Source organism: Pseudoliparis swirei, chromosome 22, assembly GCF_029220125.1.
Source record: "Pseudoliparis swirei isolate HS2019 ecotype Mariana Trench chromosome 22, NWPU_hadal_v1, whole genome shotgun sequence".
NCBI lineage: Eukaryota > Metazoa > Chordata > Actinopteri > Perciformes > Liparidae > Pseudoliparis > Pseudoliparis swirei.
The window spans coordinates 22,777,760-22,801,271 of NC_079409.1; the positions used below are offsets into that span (position 1 = coordinate 22,777,760).

At 46.5% G+C, this 23,512-nt stretch overlaps 1 protein-coding gene across 15 annotated transcripts in view; it reads left to right on the forward strand.

Moving 5' to 3' along the window:
- ulk4 (unc-51 like kinase 4) overlaps window positions 1–23,512 on the forward strand; it is an 89,759-nt gene that overhangs the window by 7,936 nt on the left and 58,311 nt on the right. For all 15 annotated transcript variants that reach the window (XM_056444972.1, XM_056444973.1, XM_056444963.1 and 12 more), the window contains 9 exons: window positions 143–212; window positions 4,321–4,387; window positions 4,596–4,688; window positions 5,447–5,507; window positions 5,619–5,836; window positions 6,495–6,541; window positions 6,735–6,813; window positions 13,860–13,967; window positions 17,295–17,378. In XM_056444972.1, the coding sequence (XP_056300947.1) occupies window positions 143–212; window positions 4,321–4,387; window positions 4,596–4,688; window positions 5,447–5,507; window positions 5,619–5,836; window positions 6,495–6,541; window positions 6,735–6,813; window positions 13,860–13,967; window positions 17,295–17,378 (827 nt within the window). The remainder of the gene's footprint in view (window positions 1–142; window positions 213–4,320; window positions 4,388–4,595; window positions 4,689–5,446; window positions 5,508–5,618; window positions 5,837–6,494; window positions 6,542–6,734; window positions 6,814–13,859; window positions 13,968–17,294; window positions 17,379–23,512) is intronic.

A 23,512-nucleotide genomic window follows, 5' to 3' on the forward strand; every position in this document is an offset into this window, starting at 1 on the left:
TTCTTGTTATTTTCCTGATTGAAAAGAGTGGTACATCTCTGACCTGCGTGGCCTTGAGGAGGCCGATGTGAGGCGTCTCAGACGTGCGTCTCATGTCGTATCTTGTCCAATCTGATTTGGGATCTTTTGTGCTTCCTCCCAGAGAACCTATCGGAGCTCAGGCCAAAGAGCGGCGTGGACGAGGACAACACGGAGGCCATTTTCCTGCTCAGGTATCGAGTTCCTTCTCTCACACAGAGTCACAGAGTTACACCTGCGGTCCATCTGCATTACCAGGAAGCTAATTGATGTCCTTGTTAATTTATACGGGAATCTCAAAAGTGTTACACACAATATGTTAAGTTATAGTCCATCCAAACTCTTGTATTGTACCTCAGAAAAGTACACAGTATAGCATCATTTTAGAACCAGTGGCCCCCGTGCTACTTGCATATCTATTCTTAGTAATACTGTGCTTGGGGGAACTATGGAGGACTTAAAATGTCTTAAGTAAAAATAAATAAATGCTTAAATAAATGCATGTATAAATACAGGAATAAATAAATAAATGTATAAATAAATAAATGCTTAAATAAATGTATTAATAAATACAGGAATAAATAAATATAAGTTATACCTAAACAGGACATCATTAAATAAATCGTTCTACATTTCTGTATTTCTTCATTCATTTATGTCTCTATTTATGTGTCTGTGTATATAAGGACACTTACATTTCACGCAATAAATGAAGAAATACGTGTGGACACATAAATAGAGACATAAATAAATGTAGAAATAGATGTATTTAATGATGTTTAGCTATAATTTATATTGATTTAATCCTGTATTTATGTATTTATTAATACATTTATTTAAGCATGTATTTATTTATTCCTGTATTCCATCCATCCATCCATTCTCATCCGCTTATTCCGGGGTCGGGTCGCGGGGGCAGCAGACCCAGCAGGTTGACCCAGACATCCCTCTCGCCCGCGACACTTTCCAGCTCATTCTGGGGGATCCCGAGGCGTTCCCAGGCCAGCCGGGAGATATAATCTCTCCAGCGTGTCCTGGGTCTTCCCCGGGGTTTCCTCCCAGTAGGACGTGCCTGGAAAACCTCTAACGGGAGGCGTCCAGGAGGCATCCGAATGAGATGCCCGAACCACCTCAGCTGACTCCTTTCGATGCGAAGGAGCAGTGGCTCGACTCCAAGTTCCCTCCTGATGTCCGAGCTCCTTACCCTATCTCTAAGGCTGAGCCCGGCCACCCTACGGAGGAAACTCATTTTGGCCGCTTGTATTCGCGACCTCGTTCTTTCGGTCACTACCCAAAGTTCGTGACCATAGGTGAGGATTGGAACGTAGACCGACCAGTAAATTGAGAGCTTCGCCTTTCGGCTCAGCTCTCTCTATACCAAGACAGACCGGTACAGCGCCTGTTTTACTGCTGCAGCCGCATCGATCCGCCTGTCGATCTCCCGCTCCATCTTACCCTCACTCGTGAACAAGACCCCGAGATACTTGAACTCCTTCGCTTGGGGCAGGCACTCTGTCCCCACCTGGAGGGAGCAATCCACCGGTTTCCGGCAGAGCACCATACCCTCAGATTTGGCGGTGCTGACTCTCATCCCTGCCGCTTCACACTCGGCAGCAAAACGCCCCAGTGAGTGCCGGAGGTCATGGTCTGAGGATGCTAACAGGACCACATCATCTGCAAACAGAAGAGAGGCGATCCCAAGACCCCCAAACCTGACCTGCTCCACCCCCAGGCTGCGCCTAGATATCCTGTCCATGAAAATCACAAACAGGACCGGTGATAAAGGGCAGCCCTGGCGGAGACCAACACCCACCGAGGATGCGAACACAGCTCCTACTGCAGGCGTACAGAGACCGGATAGCCCGTAGCAACGGGTCCGGAACCCATACCCCCGCAGCACCCCACAATAATTCCCGAGGGACCCGGTCGAAAGCCTTCTCCAAGTCCACAAAACACATGAAGACTGGTTGGGCAAACTCCCAGGACCCCTCGAGGACCCTTGCGAGGGTGAAGAGCTGGTCCACAGTTCCACGACCGGGACGGAATCCGCACTGCTGGTCTTGAATCCGAGGTTCGACCAGCGGTCGGAGCCTCCTTTCCAGTACCCTGGCATAAACTTTCCCAGGGAGGCTGAGAAGTGTGATTCCACGATAGTTCGAGCACACTCTCCGGTCCCCCTTTTTGAAAATGGGAACCACCACCCCGGTCTGCCAGTCCAAGGGCACTGTTCCTGACCCCCATGCGACATTGAAAAGGCGTGTCAGCCAAGACAGCCCAACAATGTCCAGCGCCTTCAGCATCTCAGGGCGGATCTCATCCACCCCCGGCGCCTTGCCACCAAGGAGCTTTTTAACAACCTTAGCGGCCTCTGCCAGGGATATTGGTGCGACCCCCCCCCCCCCAAGTCTACAGGCACTGCCCCCTCTAGAGGGGACCTGTTGGCCGGATTTAGGAGTTCCTCAAAGTATTCTTTCCACCGTCCGACGATGTCCCCTGTCCGGGTCAGCAGCTCCCCACGCTGAGAGCAGTCTGGGGTAGACCCTTCATACCCTTCCTGAGCCGTCGGACGGTTTGCCAGAACCTCTTTGAGGCCGACCGAAAGTCCTTCTCCATGGCCTCCCCGAACTCCTCCCATGCCCGAGTTTTTGCTTCCGCGACCACCGCAGCTGCAGCCCTTCTGGCCTGCCGGTACCCGTCAGCTGCTTCAGGAGACCCCTGGGCCAGCCAGGCCCGGTAGGCCTCCTTCTTCAGCTTGACGGCTTCCTGACCCCGGTGTCCACCACCGGGTTCTTGGGTTGCCGCCGCGACAGGCACCGATGACATTCCGACCACAGCTCCTGTCGGCCGCTTCCACAATAGAGGCTTTGAACATGGTCCACTCGGATTGCATGTCCCCAACCTCCCTCGGGATGTGTGATAAGTTCATCCGGAGGTGGGAGTTGAAGACCTCCCGGACAGGGTCCTCGACCAGACGTTCCCAGTTCACCCGCACTACACGTTTGGGCTTGCCAGGTCTCTCTGGCCGACTCCTCTGCCATCTGATCCAACTCACCACCAGGTGGTGATCAGTTGACAGCTCTGCTCCTCTCTTCACCCGAGTGTCCAAGACATACGGCCGCAGATCAGATGATACGATTATAAAGTCGATCATTGATCTCCGGCCTAAGGTGTTCTGGTACCAAGTACACTTATGAACCACCTTATGTTCGAACATGGTGTTCGTTATAGACAAGCCGTGGCTAGCACAGAAGTCCAATAACAGAACACCGCTCGGGTTTAGATCGGGCAAGCCGTTCCTCCCAATCACTCCCAGCCAGGTTTCTCTGTCATTGCCCACGTGAGCGTTGAAGTCTCCCAGGAGAACTATGGAGTCGGCAGGCGGTGCCCTCTCCAGGACCCCTCCCACCGACTCCAAGAAGGCCGGATACTCTGAACTGCGGTTTGGTGCATAAGCACAAACCACAGTCAGCGCTTTACTCCCGCAACCCGGGCGCAGGGAGGCGACCTCTCGTTCTCCGGGGCAAACTCCAACACGGCAGCGCTCAGCCGGGGGCTTGTGAGTATCCCCACTCCCGCCCGGCGCCTCTCACCCTGGGCAACTCCAGAAAAGAAGAGAGTCCAACCCTTCTCCAGGAGCTTGGTTCCAGAGCCAGCGCTGTGCGTGGAGGTGAGCCCAACTAGATCTAGTTGGTACTGCTCCCCCTCCCGCACCAGCTCCGGCTCCTTCCCGCTAGCGGTGGCGTTCCACGTCCCTAGAGCTGGTCTATGTCGCCGGCGATCGGCTCGCCCAGGCCCCCTGCCCAGCCTGCCGCCCGGTCTACATAGCACCCGACCCCGATGATTGTCCCTGCGGGTGGTGGGTCCACAGGGTTGCTGCTCCATGTTGTTTCTTCGGGCTGAGCCCGACCGGGCCCCATAGGTGAAGGCCCGGCCACCAGACGCTCGCCGACGAGCTCCCCTCCTGGGTCTGGCTCCGGGAGGGTGCCCCGGTTTCCCTTGTCCGGGCGAGGTAGCTGAAGCTCGTGTGCTGCTATTCATCAGGGGTATTCCTGTATTTATTTATTTAAACATTTAGTTAAGTATTTATTTATTTATTCCTGTATTTAATCCTGTATTTATTTATTTATACATTTATTTAATCATTTAGTTATTTATTCTTGTATTTATTTATACATTTATTTAAGCATTTATTCCTGTATTTATTCATGCATTTATTTATTTATTCATACTTAAGACATTTTAAGTCCTCCATAGGGATCAGCCTCATGCACACATAACAACATTATTCTCCTGTGCTTGTAGCTCCTGCACCACCTCAAGGAGGAGCTGCAGCGTCTCAGACTCCCTGAACCAAACCCATGCAGCTCAGGTCACTGCCACCATCTCCTCTGATGTCTCGTATAATAACAAGAGCAACTGGTCACCGAGTGACTATGACGGAACCGAGTTTACATTGATGTTTTAGACTTAAATATAAAATTTTAGGTCTAAGCTCTGCTTCCATTTCCTGGTGAGCTGAGTGAATACTTCACTCCTCTTCTGGAGGTTGACTCTTCTCTTCTTTCTCCTCCTCCTAGGCCGGGACCGCCACTGACCTCCCGGCCTCCGTGAAAGCTCTTCTCCACACGGACTCTGACCTGATAGTTACCCAAGTCATGGACAACCCCAAGGTAAGGACGAACATTATTATTGGACTCAGTCCACGATGTTTTAGATACTTAATACATCCATTTGGCTTTAAACACTTTCCAGCTGTAGGTGTCGTTGTGAGGAGGAGCCCCTCCATATAATCCGCTCTCACAATCTAATTGTATAACAGGGTTCGCACGTTCATGGAAAACCTGGAAAAGTCATGGAATTTTAAAAATGGTTATTGTCCAGGCCTGGAAAAAAATAAAACCCCCAAAGTTTTGGAAAAGTCATAGAAATTTGTTATTTTCACATGTTCATTTTAAAGAATTAATATGCTTTTAAAAGAAAGACGCTCAAAATATAAGCCGGCATACGCTCTCATACGAGTGAACACACCTTAACTGAACTGTTCGGTAGCCATAGCAACGGTAGTTTAGGGATAGTCCTGCCAGGGAAGTGTAGATTGAACCATGCTTGGCTGCTTATGGAAAGGTACTCAGTTAGTTTAAATACGACATTTTCTCACTTTTACACCAAGATTTCACAAAATGTTTGGTTGTGAAAATTTTGTTTAAATTCCTGGAAACCGATTTGCCGACATGTGTATGAACCCTGAAGTAAGTTAAACAATATTAAACAACAATATTGCTGAAAGCGCAGGTTTTTAAGTTTTATGTGAACGTTTCACTGTGATGACACGCCCTGTGAATTCAGGGAGACTCGGGGACTTTAAGTAAATAAACGGTGGTGATCAGACCCCCCCGAGGCTCACGGTGCTGCTCTGTCTACTCATCAGATCCTCAAGAGTCCTCCGGTGAGGTTTGATCCCAGAACCCTGTGTGTGCCGGCGCATTCAGGTACGGGTGTGTTTGTTAAATCCAAAATCAAGTGAGATGTTGACCTCCAGACGACCTCTGCAGAGCGTGGTCATTCATTGGTCTTCAGGCTGACTCTCTCCTCTCCTCCAGTTGAGAAGCTGCGGTCCCTGAGTGATGAAGAGTGGACGGTCTTCCTCTCGCAGCTGTGTTCATCTCTTGAAGAACAGAGCTCTTCCACTCCTCCTCCTCCTCCTCCTCCTCTTCTTCCTCCCTCCACAGCAAATCGCTCCAGGCTCAACCTGCTGTGCTACCTGTGCTGCGTCGTGGGACATAAAGTCATCGCTAACAGGCTGCTGAACTCAGCGCTGGTAGGACAACATGTAGGATGCATGTTGAAATATTAATGCATCCCTATTGGTTTAACAATGTAGTGTTCCAGGGATTTATTTTGGGAATATTTGTAGACTACAGCACTGTGGGAGTTTTTGCTCTCAGGTTATAAAATATCCACATTTGTTCTCCTCCATTTGAATGTTGTAAACCTCAAACACACACAGGTGTATCACCTGTTCTCAGCCCTTGAGCTCCGCTGAGGTTCATTATGAGTCGTATCTGTAAGCAAACCACGTCCCCGGGAATTTATGATATGTGTGAATTTGTTTTGCCTCCAGCAATCAGGTGGGAGTCATGAGCGCAGTGACACGGGCACAGCGCCACGCAATTATTCATGGTTAAGAAAATGTCTTCTCTTGAACACAAAATGACTCTGAACATATATTATAATTGATTTTTGGATCACGACTACTTAATGTTATTTCAGGACTGATGGAACTTGGTGGGCTCATAGTTTTGTCATGTATGACCTTAAAGAAGCAACGGTTAGGCTAAATATTTTTACAAACAAGCTTATTAAACGTCATAATGAATCAAATGCCCACGATTTGCTGTCATCTGCCATCATTTCTTCATATTGATTGTTTTTCTTCTCCTTTGTCTGTCTCTCTAATCTCCGCCTCCTTCATTCAGCTTCCTGTACTGACGCAACAGTTACGACAAGCTGCCAACTGGGATGTGTAAGTGCATTATGTCATCTCTCTCTCTCTCTCTCTCTGTCTGTCTGTCTGTCTGTGTCTCTCTATCTCTCTCAAAGTTATGTCTATCATTGCCAACATATATCATGTTATATGGAAGACAAGGTGACATTCAAATAGAAAAAAATCAGCAGTTTTTATTTTCTAAAATATATTAAATATATATATTTTCCAGACGGAGCAAAGTCCTCAGAGTGATTGGTCTCCTGGCTCTGCACTGCACTGAATTGGGAGTGGACACCCCGGTTTCTGAGGTCTGGAACGTGCATACACACACACACACACACTTTTCTATATATAATTCCCTTTGATAAATAACCAGTATATCTCTGCTCGTTCACAACGGCTCTGGCTCTGCAGGAAAAGCCGTTAAAATACACAATACTAAGTAAATGATGACAGCCATGTTAAAGTGTTCAATGACAAGTTTACATGTTCTCATTGGGCTCCTGGGGGCCTCCTCCCATACTCCAAAGACATGCCGGTTTATACATCTCTGAATTGCCCGTGTATGTGACTGTCTGTCTGTCCCGGTGTGTCAGCTGGATGGTCGTCTCCAGCTCCGCTTCCCTTTACAGTTACTGGGTCTCAATCCTTTCATTAACATGTTGAGGGCTTAAAGCCAGCAGTACCAGGTCACACCACGAGGTGGCAGTATATGCCAGCAGATGTACACACACTAGTATGACGGCACATTAATGCATAACAGAAAACACAAGACCAATGAGAGCAATACTGCGATATGTATAGTAGTTTATTGATTTAAATAAGTCCTGCTGATGTTGTGCAATCCAATGAATGTGTTGATTTATAGACACACACATGTGTGTTTGATTTGTGTCCCTGCGTCTGTTCAGTTGAGGGGCAAATGCCCAATAAGTAAAACTGTAGGGAAAGTCTGCCGAACACAGGAAGTGGAAGAGAATACCTGATCGGTCCTGACTGTGTAGTACAAGAGTGAACCAGCAGGTGGCGATAAACATTTACAAGACAACACGTCTTTCATTTAACTCAGAGACACTAAAAACCTCTCTCTCTCTCTTTCCTCTCTATCTCTCTCTCTCTCTCTCTCTCTCTCTCTCTTTCCTCTCTATCTCTCTCTCTCTTTCTCTCTCTCAATTCAATTGGCTTTATTTGCATGAATTATTGCAAGAATAATATTGCCAAAGCATCCAGACACATCATAATATACATTGCATATGGATACTATAAAAGAAATAACTATTGAATATATATTTTTTTTATTGAATATATATATATTTTTGTCTCTCTTTCAATGATCTTGCTGGCTTTTGCTATAGTTTGTCTTTCTTCTAAAGTTCCTTCATCAAACACAAAATAGTGATAAGAGTTAAAATAATGTAATACTGTAAATTATTATAAACTAATTGAATGTTGTGTTCCAGTTTAATTGATAATATGACAGCTGGTTGTAATGCTAGTGTAACTTTTGTGGCAACTATTTAGGTTACAGGTCGTATTATTTATTTATTCACATATTTAGTATTTGATTTAATTTACATATTCTACTTTTTAGATTAGAATATTAACGATATCACAATGGGGGACTTTCTTTGTCATCGTTATTGTAATAGTTCAAGGGAAACTGCTGTACATATCAATATTGTTTCTTAGGTATACCTCGTCAAGTCAATTTTATTCATATAATCCAATAATATCACAAATCAGTGATTTGCTTCACGGGGCGTCTCCACCTGTCCAGCAGGTGACGCCCTCTGTTCTCAGAAGACACCCTGAACACCCTCAGACTGCAGGTGGACCTAATAATATGGCAACTGAGTGTATTTTCCTCAACAGTTACTGAGATCCCCTCAACACACACACACACACACACACACACACACACACACCCCGAGCGGTGTTGAGCTCATTCAATGCAGAAGCAGTTTGTCGTGGTGCTGAGACGAGGAGCCTCTCTACGTGATCAGTTCATCCTCAACAGAACGAGACATCGTCTCTCTCTCTCTCTCTCTCCTCTTCTTTGTCTCTGCCCGATATTCTGAGTGTAATCCACTCCGCTTGTTCTGATCTGCTCTCTTTCCCGGTTCGTCCTTTCTTCTCTTGCTTCACTTGTTTCGACACTTTACGGCTACAGGGTCGTCACGGTGATTTACAAAATGGCCGACTGGCACAGCAGTGGCGTTTCTCCGCTTGTTGTTAGCGACAAATGGCGGAACATTGAATCTGAGCCGCCCTCCGCTTCCTGCAGCTAACGCGGGATGACAAGTTGTTAGGAAGAGGAGGAAGAGGAGGAAGAGCTGTTACCGTGTGGAGACTCAACCGGGGTTGTGTGCGTGTCTGCCTGTGTGTGTGTGTGTGCCTGTGTGTGTGCGTGTGTGTGTGTACGTGACTTTGTGTGTGTGTGTGTGTGCGTGCATGCAAAAACTCTGTTAGTGTGTATTTCTATGATACTAACAGATGACCAATAAAACAGCACATATACTTGTATTTTCGTGCGTGTGTGTGTGTGTGTGTGTGTGTTGTCTCAGCAGGGGTTCTCCTGCTGCAGTCCTACTGATTGTAATGTCAGGGTTGGGCTTAGTTACCATGGTAACTGCTATATGCTTCGACCCCCCCAGCCAACACATGGGCTAACGCATGCACACACTCACATACACACACACTCTCACACACACACATACCTGTGTGTCCAGCTTGTGTCTGGTTGCTCCTCCGTCTGTCTCCTCCAGTGTCGTGAAATGAGGTTAGCATGTTAGAACGTTAGCATGTTGCGCTAATTTGTTTTTACGCTTCTTTTCCCAGGGCTCGTACGGTCATGGAAAACCTGGAAAGTCATGGAATTAAAAAAGTGGTTATTTCCAGGCCTGGAGAAATCCATGAAATAAATTAAACCCCAAAATGTTTTGAAAAGTTATGGAAATCTGATTTAGTCATGTGTTAATTTACACAGTTTGATTAAAAGAATAAACACTTATAGAAATATTTAGAGAGTGAGGGACAACGGACTTTAAATAAGATCAACTAAAACCTAGAACAAGTTTGGGTTCACTTAGACATGTCCTAATTTTTCAAAGCACTGTTTTTTTCAATGAAGATCAAATTAAATTAATCATAAATCCTCTCCATAGCTAATGTGTAGATGACTATTCTCTGGTGTGAATGAAGTCTCTACAGAGGTGTGTAGAGGCCCATCTCCAGTGTTCTAGTGGTACATTGTGTTATCGCCTTAGAAGACTAGCGGAGGCGTAGAAAACCCTTTAAACCCTTTTTATGTGAGCGCAGCTGAAAACAGTTATGCTGCTGAGAGAAGCTATATAAAACTGGCCTTCCTTTGAGCCACAAGAAGAACTACATTAATATTTACAATAAAAATCATTATTTATGATGTTATTTATTATTTTTCGTCAATGTCTTGACTCGATTTTATATTCTTTTTGCAATTAATTTGATAAATAAAAGTGATTTTCATTGCGTGACCCCTAACTTCGGACCGTCGGCGGCCATGTTGTGTCCTCGCCTCAACGCGTAGCGGCTCTAATGTTGGAGCTGCTCAGGATGCAGGAGGCGAGCCGAGGCTCACGAGGGTGTGAGAACACACCGCCGCCTGGGCTGGAATAAAAGGAGGGAATAACTCTTCTGGGGAAAGAGGGAGACGTGTTGAGAGAGTACATGACAAACGGACTGTTACCACTTCTCACCCTACGAAGGGAAGGAGAGACGGGAGGTGAGAGACGGGGAAAGATGAAGGGAGGGGGAGTGAAATATGTTATGTACATACATTGAGGGCGATTACAAAGGAAGAGAAAAGACGAGAGAGAGAGAACAGAGCAGAATATGTGGAAAAGAAAAGTGAGGAAGAGAGAGAACAGAGTGGTATATGTGGAAAAGAAAAGTGAAGACGAGAGAGAGAGAGAACAGAGTGGTATATGTGGAAAAGAAAAGTGAGGAAGAGAGAGAGAACAGAGCGGTATATGTGGAATAGAAAAGTGAGGGAGAGAGAACAGAGCGGTATATGTGGAAAAGAAAAGTGAGGAAGAGAGAGAGAACAGAGCGGTATATATAGAAAAGTGAGGAAGAGAGAGAACAGAGTGGTATATGTGGAAAAGAAAAGTGAAGAAGAGAGAGAGAACAGAGCGGTATATGTGGAAAAGAAAAGTGAGGAAGAGAGAGAAAACAGAGTGGTATATGTGGAAAAGAAAAGTGAGGAAGAGAGAGAACAGAGCGGTATATGTGGAAAAGAAAAGTGAGGAAGAGAGAGAGAGAACAGAGTGGTATATGTGGAAAAGAAAAGTGAGGAGAGAGAGAGAGAACAGAGCGGTATATGTGGAAAAGAAAAGAGAGGAAGAGAGAACAGAGCGGTATATGTGGAAAAGAAAAGTGAGGAAGAGAGAGAGAACAGAGCGGTACAGGACTGTCAGAAAATTAGAATATTGTGATGAAGTTCTTTATTTTCTGCAATGCAATTAAAAAAACAAAAATGTCATGCATTCTGGATTCATTACAAATCAACTGAAATATTGCAAGCCTTTTATTCTTTTAATATTGCTGATTATGGCTTACAGCTTAAGAAAACTCAAATATCCTATCTCTAAATATTAGAATATCATGAAAAAGTATACTAGTAGGGTATTAAACAAATCACTTGAATTGTCTAATTAACTCGAAACACCTGCAAGGGTTTCCTGAGCCTTGACAAACACTCAGCTGTTATAAATCTTTTTTTTTAACTTGGTCTGAGGAAATATTAAAATTTTATGAGATAGGATTTTAGAGTTTTCTTAAGCTGTAAGCCATAATCAGCAATATTAAAAGAATAAAAGGCTTGCAATATTTCAGTTGATTTGTAATGAATCCAGAATGCATGACATTTTTGTTTTTTTAATTGCATTACAGAAAATAAAGAACTTTATCACAATATTCTAATTTTCTGAGACAGTCCTGTATATGTGGAAAAGAAAAGTGAGGAAGAGAGAGAGAACAGAGCGGTATATGTGGAAAAGAAAAGTGAGGAAGAGAGAGAGAGAGAACAGAGCGGTATATGTGGAAAAGAAAAGTGAGGAAGAGAGAGAACAGAGCGGTATATGTGGAAAAGAAAAGTGAGGAAGAGAGAGAACAGAGCGGTATATGTGGAAAAGAGAAGTGAGGAAGAGAGAGAACAGAGCGGTATATGTGGAAAAGAAAAGTGAGGAAGAGAGAGAGAACAGAGCGGTATATGTGGAAAAGAAAAGTGAGGAAGAGAGAGAGAACAGCGGTATATGTGGAAAAGAAAAGTGAGGAAGAGAGAGAGAGAACAGAGCGGTATATGTGGAAAAGAAAAGAGGAAGAGAGAGAACAGAGCGGTATATGTGGAAAAGAAAAGTGAGGAAGAGAGAGAACAGAGCGGTATATGTGGAAAAGAAAAGTGAGAAAAAGAGAGAGAGAGAACAGAGCGGTATATGTGGAAAAGAAAAGTGAGGAAGAGAGAGAACAGAGCGGTATATGTGGAAAAGAAAAGTGAGGAAGAGAGAGAGAGCGATGGAGAAGTGAAGCAGAACTTTCATGAGATCACAGACGGGGAAGCTGGCAGTGAGGAAGGCTGTCTCTGCATACACTTAACTGTGTGTGTATTTGTGTGTGTCTGTGTGTCCCTTACCATGTGTTTTGTGTGTTTGTTTATTTGAGTGGTTTTCAGTTGTTGTTGTTGTTGTTGTCCAGCTCTTATCTGTCTGTCCTACGTTACACATGTAGTCTTCTCTTTCTCTTTCTTGTCATTCTCACTGTTCCCTTCTTTTCTCCCCCCCCCCCCCCCACCTCCTCACTCTTCACTCCTTTCTGCTTTTACCTTTTATCACAGGTGTCACAAACACAATCAGGTTAAAGGGTACCTGTAGTGAAAGCGAATATGTAGCCAGATCAAAAGATAATGTGTTTCTAAAGGTTATTCATGCACTGACGGTCCAGTATTCAATAACAATACGTAGTTTAGGCTGTTCAAAGTCCTCAACTCCGACATGCGACATTGCACTGGAGCTTGAATATGTCGCGTGTGGTGTGACGTCACATCGTTGAGAGATCGACAGCCAGCCACAGCGGATGTGTTCAGATACCAATATAAACAACGTCGAGCGCTCGCAAACAAATGCTGAGAGATTGATAATATGGACGATGAAAGATTGTCTGATTCAGCAACTGGATACTTGTTTGAACCTTTAAAAGCAGACTATCCCCATTTAGTGAATTGTGACAGCGATGATACTGATGAAGTTGATGCCGAAGGACCGCCGGTCCAGATGCTTCACCGTCACGTGCACGCAAGTCGGCGGACGTTTGGTGCAGTTGTGGGAAATGTGTGCCACAAAAACAGACATAGAGTGCATTTGTTGTAAAACACGAACTTATGTCCGATGATATCGTGACATTAGACCTCATCTGCTTCACACAAAAGCGTGAGCTTGATAGCTACATCGCGCATAAGCCAGCGCTGGAGATGTCTTTCATTGATGCAATGTTCGGCCCACATGTTCGGGGTGCTGTGACTTTTTCTTTGCTCCGTCCGTCCCGATGCGCGCAAACCGGTGTCGGAGCTCCGCGCGCACGGACGGCGGGCAGAGGACTGTCAACGCAACACGTAGAGACAGAAATGACGTGCTTCTGCTGTAATGTGGCGCTATAGAGAAAGTGACAGGGGGGCCAATTTTTTTTAATGTCATGCGATCTACCAATACTACGCTGCGATCGACTGGCAGGTCGCCGCGATCGACGTATTGAGCACCCCTGATATAGATTGTGTAATTCTTGAGGCCACCGATCTATCCCAAGAAGCAACGCGTGTAGAAGTGGCTCCGGATTGGCTGAATTCCTTTCAACGACTCAACGTCATAGTTAGCTTTGACATGAGTAAATAACTAGCAAGATGTCTGCGCCCTGAAGCGTTCACGGACTCGGAATGTTGACAAAGAAATGTAAATCCTCGGGCTATGCGTGACTTGTTGACAATAGCGGCGGGGTAAATATGATTTATTTGATGCGCCGAATGGATGTAGCACGTTGTTGTTTTGCACTACAGGTACCCTTTAAAGGTGCATGATGTATTCCTGAGATTAAACACATTATTCCTCTTCAGCAGCATTTAGTTTGAGATTAAACACAAGTTACTGAATCCACATTGGGATTGTTTATGTGCAGCCATGCATTAGAGGTGATGCATGACTTTATCTCAATGTGTTTGATGTGTTATATTCTGAGACCACATATGAAGGAATACCACCTCCTGTGAAAAGATAACTGACACTTGAACTCGTTGAATGTGATTGCTGAGACGTTCCTCTTCTCCCTGCAGGCCGTGTCCTCGATGACCGACCTCCTGAGGGAAAACCTGAGGAACAGCAAAGTCAAGCAGTTCCTGCTGCCGCCACTAGGGGAGCTGCTCTACCTCATCGCCTCTCAGGTAGTCACGCTACATTTGTCTTTTCTTATTTCTGTGAGGCAAAGGAACCTTTTGAATGGATCCACACACACCTACACACACACACACACACACACACTGTATAAGTGAGACACACAGTTGGCAGTAGCTCCATAGCTGACACCAGGGGAGGACATTTACATATTTTAAGGATGCAGTGTTTTCCCCACTGACTGAAGTTCAGGGGCATTTAAAACTAAATTGGGGGCACTTTTTAAAATTTGTGAAATAACATTTGACCTTTTTGAAAATTATTAATTTATGCTTACAGGGTATGAGCAATTGTCATAAAAATGGCAAAAATAAGACTATTAGACAATAATAAGACTATAAGGTAATAATAAGACTATTAGGCAATAATAAGACTATTAGACAATAATAAGTCTATTAGGCAATAACAAGACTATTAGGCAATAATAAGACTATTAGACAATAATAAGACTATTAGGCAATAATAAGACTATTAGACAATAATAAGACTATTAGATAATAAGACTATTAGACAATAATAAGACTATTAGGTAATAATAAGACTATTAGACAATAATAAGACTATTAGACAATAATAAGACTATTAGACAATAATAAGACTATTAGGCAATAATAAGACTATTAGACAATAATAAGACTATTAGGCAATAATAAGACTATTAGACAATAATAAGACTATTAGATAATAAGACTATTAGACAATAATAAGACTATTAGGTAATAATAAGACTATTAGACAATAATAAGACTATTCGACAATAATAAGACTATTAGATAATAAGACTATTAGACAATAATAAGACTATTAGGTAATAATAAGACTATTCGACAATAATAAGATTATAAGGCAATAATAAGACTATTAGTCAATAATAAGACTATTAGACAATAATAAGACTATTAGACAGTAGTCTAACAAAAAACAAACAGAAAACATGAATCAGAAAATCATATTACATTGTATTCTTTTTTCTTTGTGGTTATGTATTGTTATTATATTTTTATACAACTATTAATAATAATAATAATGCTAATTCTGATCTTTAAATTGTTGGCCAATGACTGTTGTGAACTTCCACATGACTGAAGTTAAATAAACATGAAGCGATGTGAAGACGTGAGAGAAAACCACGAATCGTATTGTTGTGAGCACATGAACAGAAAAGTGATGAATCACCTATCACAGTTTTAGTCTTTTAATAAATAATGTGATTATTAAAAGTTTGAATTGTTCACAAAAAGTCAAAGACGGTCCGGCTATGTGCAGAATATGTAAATATGTATTTACCTGGATGTCAACCGTTCACCGAGTCGCCTATTATGCCAAATCATTGGTTTAATTATCACTTTAATTTGTCTAATTGGGGTTAATAATTTGGCATTTTGTTGTTTTAAAAGTCATAGAAGCTGACAATTGATGTCAATCAATTATTTCGATGAAATCAGTTTTCTACAGTGTTGAAGGGTCATTCATTAAATCTGAAGGACTCTTCTACATACGGACTAAACCTCAGCAAACGTGATGAATGCATTGATTTATTGATAATAGTTCACAGAGGTCAAATAACTTTAATCACAACCTCATCAATTAGTAGAGGTGCTCTCTCTCGTTAATCCTCCACTAACCGGCCCATAGCGTTGTGCTTTTTAAATGTGGAAAGTGAAAATCAACTCAGAGGAAAGTTTCTCTCTTTCTCTTAACGTCAATAATGCAGAATGGAAAATGTCTTGCCAGAAAGATCAAAAGAGCTTTTCTTATGACTTGATGAAACACGGCGCCTTGTCGTGGGGTAATGGAGTTAGAATAACACGCTGACTCAGTGGAATTGTAAGCGAGTTGACCCTCGAGTGGAGGAGGCTTTGTTTGACTTCATTAGAAAAGGTGATCCCAATTTATTTCTGGTTAACCTCAATCTGGGCGGGCGAGTGGATTAAGTGCGAGGTTTGTATTTACTGAGGGATAACCTTCACACATCGACCACGCCGCCCGAGAACACGAGTCTCTTGAAGCTGAGGGGAACCTCATCAGCCCGGCTGAGCTCTCGGTTAATTTCATTCTCTGCTCCTGCGAGAGCTCGTTCTTAATAATGTGATAATCATCTGATTTCTGCTCCTCTCAGAGCATAAAGGTGTTAATCATGTGTGTTACAGGGGAATGAAGCTAAGGAGAAGGTTCTCAACAGGAGAGCCATACCTAGATGTAGATCTCCATCTGTGTGTGTAAAGTGGGGACAATGCCACTTGAGTTTCACACAGATTATACTTCATTTGTTTCCCCAGTTGTTACAGGGCCTTGCAAACATATTCAGCCCTCTTGATTTTGTTGTATTTCCACCAGGAACTTCAGTTTATTTTAGTTTTTGGGTTATTGAAAGCAGCTGCTCACCAACAACCACTGCTTAAAGATTAAAATGTTAAAACAGGAGAGTAACCCTCGTGCCCTTCGGCTTCCTTTACCCTCTCATGGCTTCTTCTGACCACTCTCCCTTAAAGGGACAGTGCACCTTTTAGTGGCATCTCGTGGTTTGTGTCAGGTTGAAACCAGTTAAACACCCCTCAGCTCAGCTAAATATTGTTTCTACGGTTATGTTTACAACAGCAAAGTCACGATATGAAGTCATTCATCTCTCATATTTCTGAGTTTATAAAGAATGAAGAACATAGACATCTGTCAGAATCAGTCCAGCGTTTGGGCTTTAAATGCAAACATGTGATGCTAGCTGCAGTGTGATAATAGGTAACCAGGTGACAAGATGACCAAGTGACTAGGTGACCAAGTAACTGGGTGACCAGATGACCAGGTGACCCAGTAACCAGGTAACCAGGTGACCAAGTAACCAGGTGACTAGGTGACCAGGTGACCAAGTAGCCAGGTAACCAAGTGACCAGATGACCAAGTAACCAGGTGACTAGGTGACCAGATGACCAGGTAACCAAGTGACCAGATGACCAAGTAACCAGGTGACTAGGTGACCAGATGACCAGGTAACCAAGTGACCAGATGACCAAGTAACCAGGTGACCAGGTGACCAGGTGACCCAGTAACCAGGTAACCAGGTGACCAAGTAACCAGGTGACTAGGTGACCAGGTGACTAGGTGACCAGATGACCAGGTAACCAAGTGACCAGATGACCAAGTAACCAGGTGACCAGGTGACCAGGAGGTCATGACCCCTCTCCCCTCACAGCCCTCTCTTGCTCTTTTCCTCTCTCCTCGCTCCTTGCATCTCCTCCATGTTATCTCTCTGCCTTTCTCTCACTCCCCCCCCTCCTCTCTCTCCCCCCCCCCTCCCTGTCTTCCCTATGTCTCTCTACCAGGAGCAGAAGAGAGGCTCCCCAGAGGGCCTGTGGTTCGTTCCCGCTGCCGCCTACACCGGCTTAATGAGGAGCCTGCGGGAAGGGGTGAGTGTCTCTGTGTGTCTGCGTGAGGCTGTTTGTGTGTCTGCCTGTGTAGCTGTGACTAAGTCTCTCTCACTCTGTGTGTGTGTGTGTGTGTGTGTGTGTGTGTGTGTGTGTGTGTGTGTGTGTGTGTGTGTGTGTGTGTGTGTGTGTGTGTGTGTGTGTGTGTGAGAGAGAGTGTGTGTGTGGCAGGGGAACCCTGTGAACAGTAATGATGAGGCAACTGTGGGGGCCTAAAGCGTTGTTTGCCAGCTGCAAGTCAAGGGCATGCAGAGCAGTCACACACACACACACACATAACCACACACACACACTCACACACACACACACACACTCTTACCTGCATCAAACACAGCTCTTTACTGCTCAGCAGCCTGACCTCAGCAGCAATTAGGACCCTGCAGACACACGCAGGAGACGGAGCAGCAGACAGAGAGCTTTAGAGCGTTATCGCTGTCTTCATTTTTTATTTATTTTTTCTGCGTTCTTCTATTTAATTATGCCTCCCGTCTCATGTTTTGTCATTAAAAAAGACAAATGATGGCTTTGGTTGGTATAACAGGATAAAAAACATTTCCCAAACGTCTCCAGTGTCCAACATTATGTTTAAAGTATTCAGGTAATCATGTCGCCATGTTGAGATTCACCTGCTCTTGTTATGGTAGTGCTTCCCTACCAGTTATACGCAGGCTTCGTACGGTCATGGAAAACCTGGAAAAGTCATGGCATTTTAAAATGGTTATTTCCAGGCCTGGAAAAGTCATGGAAAAAACTTAAATCATAAAAGTTTTGGAAAAGTCATGGAAATGTGTTAAAATCACAAGTTCATTCACGGCGAGTTTAAAATAATTAATATATTTTTTAAAGAAAGATGCTCAAAATATAAGCCGGCGATAGCTCTCAATACGCAAAATGTTCTACAGTTTTCATGTTAATACTGAGATTTCAGTTTGGTCATGGAAATTTGGTTAAAAGTCCTGGAAAAGTCCTGGAAATCCACTGGTCAACATGTGTAAGAGCCCTGGATACGGGACCCTGTTTCCTCATTTATTCATTGCAACTGGAAGAACTGTGAGCCTTTAACATTGGATATTTACACTTTGAAGTTTTGTTTAATTGTTTTTTCTTCTTGAAATGTTGTGTTCTTCCACATCGCACCAGCGGTGCTCTCTGTAGCGCTCACACAGTGGACTGATGAACACAGGGCGGTGCTCTCTGTAGCGCTCACACAGTGGACTGATGGACACAGGGTGGTGCTCTCTGTAGCGCTCACACAGTGGACTGATGAACACAGGGTGGTGCTCTCTGTAGCGCTCACACAGTGGACTGATGAACACAGGGTGGTGCTCTCTGTAGCGCTCACACAGTGGACTGATGGACACAGGGTGGTGCTCTCTGTAGCGCTCACACAGTGGACTGATGGATGCAGGGTGGTGCTCTCTGTAGCGCTCACACAGTGGACTGATGGATGCAGGGTGGTGCTCTCTGTAGCGCTCACATGGTGGACTGATGAACACAGGGTGGTGCTCTCTGTAGCGCTCACACAGTGGACTGATGAACACAGGGTGGTGCTCTCTGTAGCGCTCACAGTGGACTGATGGACACAGGGTGGTGCTCTCTGTAGCGCTCACACAGTGGACTGATGAACACAGGGTGGTGCTCTCTGTAGCGCTCACACAGTGGACTGATGGACACAGGGCGGTGCTCTCTGTAGCGCTCACACAGTGGACTGATGAACACAGGGTGGTGCTCTCTGTAGCGCTCACACAGTGGACTGATGAACACAGGGTGGTGCTCTCTGTAGCGCTCACAGTGGACTGATGAACACAGGGTGGTGCTCTCTGTAGCGCTCACATGGTGGACTGATGAACACAGGGTGGTGCTCTCTGTAGCGCTCACAGTGGACTGATGAACACAGGGTGGTGCTCTCTGTAGCGCTCACATGGTGGACTGATGGACACAGGGTGGTGCTCTCTGTAGCGCTCACAGTGGACTGATGAACACAGGGTGGTGCTCTCTGTAGCGCTCACACAGTGGACTGATGGACACAGGGTGGTGCTCTCTGTAGCGCTCACACAGTGGACTGATGGATGCAGGGTGGTGCTCTCTGTAGCGCTCACACAGTGGACTGATGAACACAGGGTGGTGCTCTCTGTAGCGCTCACACAGTGGACTGATGGATGCAGGGTGGTGCTCTCTGTAGCGCTCACACAGTGGACTGATGAACACAGGGTGGTGCTCTCTGTAGCGCTCACACAGTGGACTGATGAACACAGGGTGGTGCTCTCTAGCGCTCACACAGTGGACTGATGGACACAGGGTGGTGCTCTCTGTAGCGCTCACACAGTGGACTGATGAACACAGGGTGGTGCTCTCTGTAGCGCTCACAGTGGACTGATGAACACAGGGTGGTGCTCTCTGTAGCGCTCACACAGTGGACTGATGGATGCAGGGTGGTGCTCTCTGTAGCGCTCACACAGTGGACTGATGGACACAGGGTGGTGCTCTCTGTAGCGCTCACACAGTGGACTGATGAACACAGGGTGGTGCTCTCTGTAGCGCTCACACAGTGGACTGATGGATGCAGGGTGGTGCTCTCTGTAGCGCTCACACAGTGGACTGATGAACACAGGGTGGTGCTCTCTGTAGCGCTCACACAGTGGACTGATGAACACAGGGTGGTGCTCTCTGTAGCGCTCACACAGTGGACTGATGAACACAGGGTGGTGCTCTCTGTAGCGCTCACACGGTGGACTGATGGACACAGGGTGGTGCTCTCTGTAGCGCTCACACAGTGGACTGATGAACACAGGGTGGTGCTCTCTGTAGCGCTCACACAGTGGACTGATGGACACAGGGTGGTGCTCTCTGTAGCGCTCACACAGTGGACTGATGAACACAGGGTGGTGCTCTCTGTAGCGCTCACACGGTGGACTGATGGACACAGGGTGGTGCTCTCTGTAGCGCTCACACAGTGGACTGATGAACACAGGGTGGTGCTCTCTGTAGCGCTCACACAGTGGACTGATGAACACAGGGTGGTGCTCTCTGTAGCGCTCACATGGTGGACTGATGAACACAGGGTGGTGCTCTCTGTAGCGCTCACAGTGGACTGATGAACACAGGGTGGTGCTCTCTGTAGCGCTCACATGGTGGACTGATGGACACAGGGTGGTGCTCTCTGTAGCGCTCACAGTGGACTGATGAACACAGGGTGGTGCTCTCTGTAGCGCTCACATGGTGGACTGATGGACACAGGGTGGTGCTCTCTGTAGCGCTCACACAGTGGACTGATGGATGCAGGGTGGTGCTCTCTGTAGCGCTCACATGGTGGACTGATGAACACAGGGTGGTGCTCTCTGTAGCGCTCACACAGTGGACTGATGGATGCAGGGTGGTGCTCTCTGTAGCGCTCACACAGTGGACTGATGAACACAGGGTGGTGCTCTCTGTAGCGCTCACACAGTGGACTGATGGACACAGGGTGGTGCTCTCTGTAGCGCTCACACAGTGGACTGATGAACACAGGGTGGTGCTCTCTGTAGCGCTCACACAGTGGACTGATGGATGCAGGGTGGTGCTCTCTGTAGCGCTCACACAGTGGACTGATGAACACAGGGTGGTGCTCTCTGTAGCGCTCACACAGTGGACTGATGATTTACTGATGGCGCCGCGAAAGGTCGCCTCGGTGTGTTGGTGCACGATGTTTTTTATTGTTTTCGTTTTAAATACTGTTTTCTGCTGGGATTCCCAGAGCTCTTTCACCAGAGAAGAGCTCTTGAGCATCAGGGGAACAACTCCAGCGGATTTACTTCCAACGTTTTTAACTTCTGTGGAGTTACTGGACATTTTTGTAAAAGGTGTGCTCACCTTCGCCCACGTGGTGAGACGCCGCCGGAGAGGGAAACGTTCGGGAGCGCTGGTACGGCTACGGAAACGGGGATCTCGTACAGCGCTGCCGGGCATATTTCTCCAACGTCCGCTCACTGTGCAACAAACTGGACGAACTCCAGCTGCTGGTGGGGAGAGACAGAGACTTCTCCTCATCCTCCGTTCTGTGTTTCACGGAATCATGGCTTAGTGGCTCGATACCAGATTCTGCGCTCCAGCTCGCTGGCTTCCAGCTGTTCCGAGCGGACCGTGACACGGAGCTTTCCGGGAAAAAAAAGGGTGGAGGAATCTGCTTTTACCTCAACAACGGCTGGTGCAACGACGTAACGGTGATTCTACAGCACTGTTCGCGGACCTGGAATCTTTTATCATTCACTGCAAACCCTTCTACTCCCACGTGAGTTCGCTTCATTCATCCTGGCGGAGTTTACATGCCGCCGCGGGGAACGTGAACGAGGCACAACAGACCCTCGCTGAACAGATACGGTGTGGAGCGGACCTTCCGGACTCTTTAGTTATTGTACTGGGATTTTAACAAAGGAAACCTCAGCCACGAACTCCTAAATATAGACAGTTAATTAAATGCCCTACCAGAGAAGAGCATTCTGGACCACTGCTACACAACAATCAGCAGGGCCTATCACGCCGTCCCTCGAGCTGCACTGGGAAACTCTGACCACGTCATGGTTCATCTGATTCCCTCATACAGGCAGAGACTAAAGCTCTGCAAACCTGTGGTGAGGAAGTTCAAGAAGTGGACCAGTGAGGCTCTGGAGGACCTACGGGCGTGCTTTGACTGTACTGACTGGGATGTCTTCAGGACTGATACCAACAGCCTGGATGAGTACACAGAGGCTGTAACTTCCTACATCAGCTTCTGTGAGGACAGCTGTATTCCATCCAGCTCCAGGGTGAGTTATAACAACGACAAACCCTGGTTCACAGCGACGCTCAGGAAGCTAAGACTGCAGAAGGACCAGGCATTCAGGAGTGGGGACAAGGACCTGTACACAGAGTCCAAATACAGGTTTAGCAAGGCGGTGAGAGATGCTATACGACTGTACTCTGAGAAACTGCAACAGCAGCTCTCAGCAAACGACTCTGCTTCTGTCTGGAGAGGGCTCAGGCAGATCACCAACTACAAGCCCAAATCACCCCACTCCATGAACAATGTGCTTCTGGCAGACGAGCTAAACGAGTTCTACTGCCGCTTTGAAAGACAATGGAGCAGTCCTGAGACAATCCCCACAGCCCCACCAACAAGCCACAGACCATCAGCCCACCTCCCCAGCCCATCAGGGCTCACACCTCTGGAGCACCTCCATCAACTCAGCGACGCCTCGTCATCCTGGAGAGAGCCGTCAACAGGCTGTTTAAAAGCAGAACCCCGCAGCAGCGGGCCCGGACTCCGTCTTCCCCTCCACCCTGAAGCACTGTGCTGGCCAGCTGTCTCCGGTGTTCACCGACATCTTCAACACCTCCCTGGAGACATGCCACGTTCCAGCCTGCTTCAAGGCCTCCACCATCATCCCGTCCCAAAAACCCAAGATCACAGGACTCAATGACTACAGGCCCGTCGCCTGACCTCTGTGGTCATGAAGTCCTTTGAACGCTTGGTCCTGTCACACCTCAAGACCATCACCGACCCACTCCTGGACCCCTGCAGTTCGCCTACAGAGCCAACAGGTCTGCAGCCGATGCAGTCAACATGGCCCTTCACTACATCCTCCAGCATCTGGACTCCCGAGGAACCTACGCCAGGATCCTGTTTGTGGACTTCAGCTCTGCCTTCAATTCCATCATCCCGTCCCTGCTGCAGGACAAGCTCTCCCAGCTGCACGTGCCCGACTCCACCTGCAGGTGGATCACAGACTTCCTGACCGACAGGAAGCAGCACGTGAGGCTGGGGAAACACGTCTCAGGCTCCCGGACCACCAGCACGGGTTCCCCCCAAGGCTGTGTTCTCTCCCCTCTGCTCTTCTCCCTGTACACCAACAGCTGCACCTCCAGCCACCAGTCCGTCAAGCTCCTAAAGTTCGCGGATGACACCACCCTCATTGGACTCATCTCGGGCGGGGACGAGACCGCCTACAGGTGGGAGACTGACCACCTGGTGACCTGGTGCAGCCAGAACAACCTGGAGCTCAACGCTCTGAAGACAGTGGAGATGGTTGTGGATTTCAGGAGGAATGCAGCCCCACTCGCCCCTCATCCTGTGTGACTCCCCGTCGACGCTGTGGAGTCCT